Here is an 11505-nt window from a genome sequence, read left to right as displayed (position 1 = left end):
GATTTAATCAATATTTGTCTAACTTTGTGCTCTCTTTTCTCCGTTTTAGGGTGGAAAAAATCATCACAGAATCCAAACTGGAACTACTGCTGTCAACTTGCACCTGGTAACAGAAGGTGAGTGAGTGCCTGACAAACTTAAATTTTCGGATAAAAATAGGTAGTGCTTTACATAGAATGTAATTTTCACCTCTTGTTCCTTTGCCTCAGAGTCAGTGTTTTTTTTTTAAATAGGTTTTTTGTTAGATGTCTTAAATAAGGTATGTGGTTAACACCATTGGCAGATCTAGAGGGGTGGAATGGGGTGGCAGCTGCCACCCCTAAAAAATGCCAAGCCACATCAGCTGCCAGCCCAGTTTGGTGTCAAATGCTGTCAAAATTTAAGACATTCATTTAGATTCATTTTAATCCACATTTTAGGCGAAGTGATAGGCTTAAGTTCAATGAAAAAAGACATGTATTTGGAAAAATGTAAAGATTTGTTAACAACTGCCACCCCACCCTCAGATATTTCTATTCATTGCTTTACTAATTTGACTTCAAATATCTTAATTCTGGGGCTTTTTCAAGCAAATGTTGCTAAATGCGATATATACCTGTGATTAAATCAGCATATATTCATGCTACCCCTTAAATTCTCCATGCCACCCTTTTGCCACCCAATGAATACTTCTATAGATCCACCCCTGGTTAAAACAAGCTTAAAGGATCTACTGGCAGAAATTGAATATCATATTCATAGGTATGTTTTCTTTGGTGTATAATCACCTGAAAACAAGAATTGTTGTGTTTTCGTTACATTACAATGAATACGCCCTGTTGAATCACCATGTTTCTATAGTAGCAGAACGGACAAACCAACCCACCGTAGTTTCTCCTACATGGTTGAAAGGTGAATGTTATTCAGTTAGTGGCAATCTGCAGCTTTACCACTAGATGCCACTAAATCCTTCACACAAAACATTAACATAGTTAACAAATGAGTTACTCACATTTTCCTTATGGACATGCATGGATGATTGTTCTGATGTAGAGGTTTAAAGCTGAGTGGTGTAGTTAAGATAAAATAAGATAAGATAAAATGTACCTTTATTGTATACAAGTACAATACGAATCACAAATTAAGAATATTACAAAATATAACAGAAAATATAAAACTATAAATGAAAAATATATACACTTAATGCAATATGCAGTAAAATGGTGTGCAAAATATTTTAAGCATTTTTTTTGATAAACTAAACTGTACATGTGCAAACTTAAAGATTAAAAATAAATAGTTTGTGCAAGAAGTTTGGTTTAAGTTAAACCAGTCTTTGTCTGCGGGGGTTGGAGGAACTGGGTGCTGTGGCGTTGTGGAGTCTGATGGCTGATGGAACAAATGAGCCTCCAAACTCTCTACCCTCTCCCCCCTAATCGCAACTGGGGAAGGGGTCCTCTTGCTGCACCGGAAGTCCACTACCAACTCCTTGGTTTTCCCTGTGTTGAGCTGTAGGTGGTTTCGGTTGCACCATCTAATGAAGTTCTCGATCAGGTCTCTGTATTCCTCCTCCCTATCATCTGTGATACAGCCGACAATGGAGGAGTCATCTGAGAACTTCTGTAGGTGGCACGCTCCGGAGTTGGAACAGAAATCCGAGGTGTGAGGGATACGGAAGGCAGGGAGAAAACGGGACACGTACAGTTGCTGGGGTGTACCAGTGCCTTGCTCGTGTACCCCTCACATAGGTGACAAGCGAGCTGGTGCACGTCTGAAACATCACTGTGGTCTGCTCAGTGGGAGGTTAGTCCAGTGGGTCCTCATCCCAGAGGGTTGCTATCTACAGAGACGCTTTTTCCACTGGCCGGAAAGGCTGGATGCAGTGTCCCAAAGGCGACTGGACAGCAGTCGAAAAACATGATCCTCGCACGGTGGCTTGTGACTTCTCAAGGTGGGCTATACCAGCTCTGTGAAGCAGCTAGATGGATGGCATCGTCCACTCCAAATGTCTGCCCTGGTACCGCAGACTGCAGAGGGCTCCAGCGCAGCCGCCTCGCCAGTACCAGGGGGTCTGGACGGTGCTGCAGAACAAGTCGCTCCTAAAGGCCTCTTCATCCAACATTCCGTGAGCTGTTAATGGCTGACAGGCCCTGAAAAGTGCTTGTGAGAGCGTTGGGTCTTCCTTTTTTGGGAACAGCAAGGAAGTCTTCCAAAACTTCAGCACCTTCTTCAACCTCAGGGAGAGGTCAAAAAGATGCTTGAACACACCTGCCAGTTGCTCCGCGCACACCTTCAGGACCCTCGGGTTGACGTCGTCGGGACCTCTGGCCTTATTTATCCTGGTCATAAGTATACAGACTATGCACTTACTGTATGTGCATTTTCTTTTTTTACGAGTGACAGATAATAAATCTGTTCTTAAATAAAAAATGATAATAAGAGATGAAAGTAACGCCAAGAGGAGAAGAAGAAGATGATCCACTTACATTCATGTTTCATCATTTTGAACCATCATCAGTTCCTGTCAGAGAAAGATGAGGAAACTCTAATTTCTTCATTTTGTGTGTGTATTATTATAATATGGCTGTAAAATGACTGATATAGAGTCTAAAGTTTGTCTGTGAAGCTCAACAGTTTTACATAATTACTATGGCAATTATTGTAGTCATTTTATAATTTTGATAGTATATGTATGTATTTTTCTAAACTTTATAACTCCTGTCTACTGTACATTTTTCTGACACCCACACTGCTCTTTCCGGTACAACACTGCCCGTTTGTTAGCAGTGACATGAGAAGTGTTTTTTCGTTGGGAGCGGCCCTTCTCCTGTCCCTCTCCTGTGCGGCCGTGTCAAGAAACCGCATAAAGCAAGAATTACACAGGAAGTAAGGCCAGTTTACCTCCAAAATAAAAGCGCAAACTGTCTGCATTTTAGGATGTGATGGGAAGCAAACACACAGTGCAGTTGGAAGTGAAGTTCAACATCAACATCAATGCAAGTCCTGTAAATAAAATGTATACAAAAATGTGAGGCCACATATTTGTATGTGGTATGTAAAACCCCCCGAATACAGATGTATTAGTAGTGTTTCAAAGCTGCAGTAGGTACATTTTCAAAAAAAAGAGTTATTTTGACAGTACATAAGAAAAGATCATCTGTAAAAAAAAAAATAATAATAATCTGGCTGCTCTGGCTCCTCCTAGTGCTCCTACTGACATTTGTAAGAATCTACCGGACCTGGATGAAAACAACCAATCAGAGCCAAGAAAGATAGAAAGACAATTTGGGTTGGAAGCTTGAAGTTGATTGTTGAATAAGACTCAACAATCATCAATCATCTTTCTCAGCACTAGAACAATCGAGAGGAACCTGATTTTTTCACAGATTATCTGCCTCAGGCACTACTGTCAGGATATAGTGAAACTTTTAGCAAATATGACAACTTCAGTTTTAATGTACAGATTACCATACCAACAAATAACTTTCAAAGTACTCTTCTTATTGCTGGCACAGACATGTGGAGCCAGGCAACAATTTTGACATGAAATAAAGTAAACACAGGTGTCCGATATAGTGAAAGTTTCAGCAAATATAAAAGAAAATAGATACATTTTTATACAAATTACCCACTGCAGGTTTAATGACACATTTGGTATGTAAATAGTAAATGTGCATATATGTGCAATGTGTAGATGGTTTAAAAATAATGTACCATTTGAAATTGTTTAAAAAAGATTGTGCTTTATCCCTGGGCTACTGGTCTCTACAGAGTGTTTTCAGAGGTCCAAATATAAGACAATTTGCATGTTGTAACTTTTCAAAATTAAATTTAATTTAATAACAAACGTTTAACTAATTGGAATATGTAACTGACAATCACAGGCCATTTTAATTATTTTTACAAGGTCTATAAATTGAAGATTTGCATTTTTGGTAACAGGACTGAGGTTTTAGCATCTTTGTAGAAAATTCCATGAACTGCAGCCACATGGAATTAATGCTAAATCTACCAAAAATCTTTAAAAAAATAAAAAAAGATGATGACATTGAAGAAGTATAGGACAATATGTCCAATATGGACAATATATTGACATGACAATATGTCCAAAGATAGAGACAATGCAGTGAGAGAAGTTACTTTTGGTCTTCCCATGGCCTTCAGAAGACTCAAATGATGCTACTTCTTGTTGATCAAGTTACTTATAAAATACCCCAACTTTTTAGAGGGGGGATGTGAGGACAACAGGACTGAGTGAAATGTGTATTTTAACAAACATGTTATTAATTTCCGAGTAGAACATGTATTTTATGTCTAAGTTGGAAATAGGGTCACAATAATACAAAAAATAAGATATGTGAAGGATTTTAATAATTATATTCCATGATGGTGAAGTGTAGTGTAAGAGTGGTTATATGCTAAATCCTATTTTTTCAGTGTTTTCATGATGGTTTGATATGATGTATCTTCAAATAGGAATTAGATCAAAGTGCAATAGACATTGCTTAATAATATAATATTATTATTATTATTATATACAGTACATGGCTTTCATGTATGCATGTAATGTCTTAAGCTCAGAAAACAGCAAAAATACATTAAAAAAAATATGTATTTTCGAATAATTAAAAAGCTCCCCTCCTCCCTTTGTCCCCTGGGGGCCATCAAAAAGACTATTATGTTGGGAGTTGCGACCGGAAGTCGCTCCTCTTCCTAAGTCTGTCCTGCTTGACGTCAGTGACAGCCTCACAGAGCGCCAATGGGTGCCTGGCTGGTCGTTGCTGTCATTGCGTTGGTCGGTTCCTGGAAAATATTGCTTCATACTCCCATTGACCCTCCTACCGCTGGAACAGCTGCATCAAGCCAGACAGCGCACAGACAGACACAACAGGAAGTAACCGGTTGTCCTTCAAATTAAAGCTGCAATAGGTCATTTTTATAAAATATATATTATATCTATTAATATATATTTTATCTATGAATATATATTTTCTGAAACTTTTACTATATCATTTGCAAAGTGATATAGTGCATTTGGAAGAATCCACCGGCCCTGGGCGAAAATAACCAATCAGAGGCAAGAAAGATATTCCCAGGGCGTCAAATACAGACGCTTTGGAAGTCTGGGAATGAGACTCAACAACCAGCAATCTTCAAGCTTCAAACCAAATCGTTTTTCTATTTTTCTTGGCTCTGATTGGTTGCTTTGGTTTAGGCCTGATTTTAGCAAATACCATTAAGAATGAGCCAGAGGAACCTGATCTTTTCACTGATTATCTGTCTCATGTAAAACTGTCAGTACATAGTGAAAGTTTCAGCAATAATGACAAAAAGCTATCTTTATAAAAAGTGACCGAATGCAGTGTTAAAGGAAAAAAAAGCACAACTATTAGGTGAAACAGAGAAATGCTGGGGAGATTAGAACAGCACAATTAACCTAAACACTTAATGAATACGACGAAGTTCAATAAAAGAAGAGTTTATACTTGAAAAATGCTAATTTAATCTACTGTATAAATGTTTATCAGCGGAGGCTTTATTTTGAAATGCGCAACCGGACGTGGCGTTTTATATAACAGCTAACTTTCTACTGATGTCACCGTACAAAACATAGTGTACAGACCTCCCTGCTCCGTTTGTCTAACTCCTCCGCCAGCAGCTGGGGGCAGCTTTTATCGGGCGGCTGTGGAATATGGACGCTTTGCAGTGAGGTGACGGATTAAACCCGCGGGACACTTTCTGCCATTCTCTTCCTCCGGACACTTGGACACTCCTTGATTTCTGTGCGCTGGATGTGGACCGAGTTCAGCGGGGATCCCAGCAGACATTCCCAGGTGGGTTGGCAAGTTAGGACTTTGTGTTGTTGTTGTTGTTTTTTTATCAATCCGTGTGAGTTGAAAACAGGCTGTACGGGGATCTGTTGTTCTAGGCTTCACGGGATTGTGCGAGTTGCTGCTCAGGCAGAGTCGCTTATGAAATCAACCCACAGGAAACAAAATGTATGTTTCTAGGATGGTTCTTTTATAAGAGCAAAACTCCGAGCAACAGCAGAGTCCCACACTGTATAAGCAGTGTAAACTAACAATCAATAAACACCCAACTGATAAACACATTGAGTATGAGCAGTTTGATTTGTGCAATCTGGCTACAGTTTTGCAGTTAAGTCATGAATTATTAATGTCTAAATGACAGGATCATCAGTGGACGTTAGCATGCGTAAAGGCAGTGGTTAAACTGCCATGTCCAGGACCAAGAAGACGTATGAACACAACAATGAAGCCCAACCTGTGTTAAAGCATTTTAACTGTATAGATGAAGGAGGATGACGCGTCTAATGCGAATACTGCCACATTTTCTCATCTCTGATAAGCTCTTGTAAATATAATAACACTGAAGTATTCCACTGGGGGCCCTCTGGACAGCTTCAGAGACCTGTCATGGTCCTTGAGCCCCCTTCACAAACAAGCCTGTTCAGCATCAGTCAAACACAAGGAGACCTTTCAGGTTTCTGTTGAACAGTACTGAAGGGAGAAACAGTCATGAGAGAGTAGACCTAGTTTTGTTAACAAACCAAAAAGATCCAGCTCTGTTTTGCTTAATGTAAAAGTTCTGTTCCGTCTGAAAACACAGACGGAAATAAACAAATATAATGTATTGATCTGTTGTGGCCATATTGTAGACTAAATGATTGGTTTAAGTTGAATAAAAAAAGACATGTAATGTGGCACAGTAATGTAATATTTTTTAGTTTAAATATCTTTGTTTGGTGGCTTTTCAAAGCAAATGTGATCGCCTATGATTAAATTAATATTTTTCTAGATTCCCCCCGATTCCATAACTGACTATATGTAGATTGGCACATAAACAGTGAAACAGTGACCTATGAATACAGTCATTCTTTTACATTCTCTAATTGGGATAACCTCTGCTCAAAGAAATAATAGTGAAATTAAAATATTTCCCGTTTTTCTGGTCATCCCCCCCAGGACTCCCGGGAATCCCGGACCCCATGTTGAGAACCACTGCTCTAGACATATGAAGCATGTATTATTTACCATGTAAGGTCAGTAACTGACAGAAATCACTGACTGCACTCATTCCTTTTTGGCCTTAGTGTATAGGAAATGGCGACCGCTCTGAGTGGCCGAAACCCTGGCGGACGTGGACCAAACCGAAATAAGGGTCGGATTTTAGGCTTCATCGATGCCATCCACGATGCTGTAGGGCCACCGAAACAGGCGGCGGCCGACCGGCGGACTGTGGAGAAAACCTGGAAACTGATGGATAAAGTTGTAAGTGCTAAACCCGTCAGGCCTGTCTGCCAGATGGTTGTAGGAGGTCATTACTGTAGACACACATGGAGAGATGGAGCCAATGCTAATGGGATGCACAATTGTTTCCTGGTTATATTTTGCACATCTTGGCTGATGCATATTTGTCAAAGGCAGAAAACGGACTTGTTAACCCTTAATCAACCAGACACTGGAGATAGAGATGCGCTTTTGCAAATAAAGTAATTTGCATAATACATTAACATTATTTCCCCCACTGACATCTTAGAGCAGATTTACAACTTCGTTTTCAAGAGCCTTTCTAGTCTTCTGACCATTTAAAGCGCTTTTACACTCAGACTCACACATTCAGCGCCTGTTTGCCTAGCGATTTGCCTAGCAATTGGCAAACCATCAAACAGAAACTAACTCATTCATTCACACACCAATGCTCAGGGAGCAATTTGGGGTTCAGTATCTTGCTCATGGATACTTCTATGTGCAGCAAGAGGATCTGGGGATCGAACCAACAACCTTCCAATTACTGCACAACCCTCTTTACCTCTGAGCCACAGCCGCCCATCGGGTAAACACGACTTAACGCTGGAGCATCAAGCTAGCATTCAATAACGGGTCCCACTGGTGCCTGAATAGAGGGATGACAAGGTGTTATGGTAACCTTTTCAAATCTGCGCTGACTAATATGTCAGTTGCTGACATTACTGTTTTTTGGAGGCTGCACAACTCAGTTTTAAAGCTAGAATGAAGATTGTATGAAACTAGAAGACTTAAGGCATCCATTGTCAACCATGTAATGCTAGCATGTAGGGGGCTAAATTACGCTCCAAAGTTAGGCTAAATTTTGCTGATGGAAAAACAATGGCAAAAATGGCTATTTTGAAAGGGATCATTCAAGGAATCACCTCTGACTTCAAGATATGATGAGTCTCCCCTTTATACTTTACAGACCATTTTATGCTAATCTTATGCAGTTTTATGTGTTTTTCTTGCGTGCTGTATTTAAATATTTCTGTATACTGGGGTCCATAAACAGTATGGGAACTGCATTAATTGGGTATGGCTAGACAACTGAAACTCTTGTGGATCAAGTGAGTATGATTGTATTCATCTGTGATGATGTCAGTCCCCATAGTAGCCATTTCATTGCAGTGAGACCAGAGAGCTAGTGTGACCTCTAGGATAGCCACAAGCACAAACTAGTCCGAGGGCCCCCAGAGGATGGATGACTTTCCTGGCTAAACTGACACCCACTGATTTCTCACCATATTTTTGTTGTAGCGTGTTACATCATCCAAAGCTGAATGCCCCCCACCTACCCCCACCCCCAACTTTGAAACTCATTCTGGCACCACTGTCTTTGCCACAGGTTCGCCTCTGCCAAAATCCCAGACTCCAGCTGAAAAACAGTCCACCATACATTCTGGATATCTTACCAGATGCCTACCAGCACCTGCGGCTTATACTGGGCAAATATGAGGAGAACCAGAGACTCACACAGCTCAGTGAGAATGAGTACTTTAAAATCTACATCGATAGCCTTATGAAGAAATCCAAACGGGCCATCCGGCTCTTCAAAGAGGGAAAGGAGAGAATGTATGAGGAGCAGTCACAGGACAGGTAAGAGACCTTTATTTATTTTGTTTTTCATATTTTTTATTTTATAGAGGTGTGTGAGGTGACAGTGACTGTGCTCATGGCATACAGAGGGTAATTGTCTTGACCTGCGTTGACCTTTCACTGGAAAACCACGTTCAAAGCGATGCAGATGCTGTGATGCCTCCCAGGAACTATGGGCAATAGTTAAAAAGACAGTCTTACAGCAGTTTTGTTGTTGTTTAAGCAGTAAACGTATTCTTCAGGGTGTCTACAGAGTCTTACAAAGATGATGCATAGTAGGTAATTTTTATAAAATTAAATTAAATTTAAATTAAATTAAAAATCTGGTTTCTCTGACTCCTTGTAGCTTTCCTAATATTTGCAAGAATCCACCCGGCCTGAATGAAAACAACCAATCAGAGCCACGAAAGATAGTTGATTGTTGAGTCTCATTTCCATGAGACTTAATGTGACTCAACAATCAACTGTCTTCAAGCCTTCAACCCAAAGTGTCTTTCAGAACAAGCAAGGAACAGATTATTTGTCTCATGTACTGCTTTCAAGACAAAATAGGATAGGATTTTAAAAGGTCTTAAAAATAGATTTTTAACGTTACTTGTTAAATTTGTATTCTTCAGTCACAAAAACTACAAAACAAATCAACATGGAACCAATAACAATTTTCCTTCATATCCTTAGTAGTTTTTTTGCCAGTGTGGATATAAAATAGATCTTAAATTGAACCCGCTGAAACCTCCAGAAACCCTGTTCTTAGTGGCAGCAATTCTGAGGGGATGCTATGTTCAGGCCCCCTACTTCCATGGCTGTGTACATAGGTATTCTCTTTGGGCCCATCCCCAAATCCACAGCTATTAATTTTAGTAACTTTTCTGGGCCCTCTGCTTTCCCTGCCCTTTCAGAATATTATAAGAGACAGGATGTGAGTTGTGTTCCGCCATCACTGTGCTTGCTTTCTCACTCAGTGACAAACATGGTCACAGAGGCAAGACAACAGTGTTTAAGTTTCAATCTGCAGTTTCCATTAGAGTTTTTATTTTGTTTTGATACGTTGCTTATGGGAAATGTGTTTTTGTGAATGTTTTATTTCACAACTTAATTAAACTACATTGTGTCTCACAAACAGTGTGAATTAACCTTCCATTGCATCAGTTAAATCAACACTTATCTGTCAATTTTAGAACTGAAACAGTGGTGATAGTGGTGAAGTAAGGCTTATGTCAAAAATGTCAAAAAAAGGTCACTATTTTTTAATTAAGTCACCTTATTTTAGAAATGATTGCATGTAATATAATCCAACAATGTACTGTGTTGATCCCAGCCGTGTCACCATTATGATAGAGATTAATACCTTAGCACTGACAGCAGAGGTGCCGTGATGATGATGATGGCGATCCAAATTGAAAGGTTTGCCTAATTCACCAGGGTTACGGGAAGGACACCCCGCAGTTCCGTCCTCTCCACAGTCCAATTTGCAAAAGCCGCAACATATCAGACGCAGATTTGGTTTGTGGCCTGGAACCTCCTGGCATGTCGTCTTCACTTAAATCAGCTCACTGCGTTCATGACGTGTCAGACATGAGTCTGACTGACTCAGATTATAGCGGGAGTGGGAGGTGAGGATGAAGAAGTTGGAGGGAGAAGAAAAAGCAGGGGCACATTCAGCATAAAATAAATGTTGCAGTCGTTTTTTTGGTTATCTGTGCAAAGCAGCCACTGCGGCTCTGTGTGCTTTATCTCACAATGCATTATATGGGAAAAAAATGCATTTATGCACTAATGTGACATTGCTGTAGTACTGTGATAGTGAAGTTGCTGACATCGCTGACAGGAAGTTTGCCATTATTGAGTCAACCCAAATGTAAAAGAGCTTTTTTTTTTCAGCCATTTCTTTTGGATTATCACAATGAGATTTGCTTGGAGCTTGCACAATTTCCTCCTTAACAATGACCTAAACACATTATGATCACTTAGTATTGACTGGAACAGGGGATGTAAGGAGAATGAGACCAGATGAATGGGATCACTAAGTAATACAATTGTATTGGATGATAGTAAAGTACCCTACAAAAAAAATACCTCTAAAACAGCAGACAGTGCACTGCCTCACTGTGTTTTTTTTCATACTGTGTCCAAGAAGGAGGGAAAATCTCCTAATTTCTGTCATTTATTAAACAGTTTTTGCAAGAGAAGAGCTAGAGATGATTAAGGGTGTGAAAGGCTCCAGTGATTCTCAGGAGCCATGTGCAGAGCGGAGGGAAAATCCCCATGCACTTTACATCCTGTTCATATATTTCCTCTCCTCACCCAGCAGTTTTTGATCTATCTGTGTGTACTCCTCTCTTAATTTTGTTCTTGTCTTCAAACTTGTGTTACTTTTTTGTCATCTCAGTCAATAATTGCTTCATCGCCCCAAAGTTCAGTAAAAAAACAGTAAAAAAAAAAAAAATCTTTAAGTCTCCCTCCAGTAAAAAAAAAATCTCTTCTTGTCCCTACAGGGTGCTGTTTGAATGATGTCTGTGCAGAGTTTGACACTAGAAGGATGTTTTCACATTAATCTGCTAAAACTGGAAAGTTTCTCTGTGCTCACTGAAAATCAGATTTTAAGGGGCAGGGCCTA

General features: G+C 39.8%; 1 protein-coding gene across 1 annotated transcript in view; it reads left to right on the top strand.

Moving 5' to 3' along the window:
* Positions 1–5579: 5579 nt before the first annotated feature.
* Positions 5580–11505, top strand: part of cblb (Cbl proto-oncogene B, E3 ubiquitin protein ligase) — a gene marked incomplete in the record, with an annotated part of 76550 nt that continues 70624 nt past the window's right edge. The window contains 3 exon segments of the mRNA XM_035666490.1: positions 5580–5813; positions 7094–7271; positions 8638–8888. Coding sequence (XP_035522383.1) covers positions 7104–7271; positions 8638–8888 — 419 coding nt within the window.

Source organism: Morone saxatilis, unplaced genomic scaffold (genome assembly GCF_004916995.1).
Source record: "Morone saxatilis isolate NCDOM2014 unplaced genomic scaffold, NCSU_SB_2.0 Contig20, whole genome shotgun sequence".
In the NCBI taxonomy this organism is placed as follows: Eukaryota; Metazoa; Chordata; class Actinopteri; family Moronidae; genus Morone; species Morone saxatilis.
The sequence above is the reverse complement of the archived record's forward strand: the minus strand, read 5'-3'. Positions and strand labels throughout refer to the sequence as shown.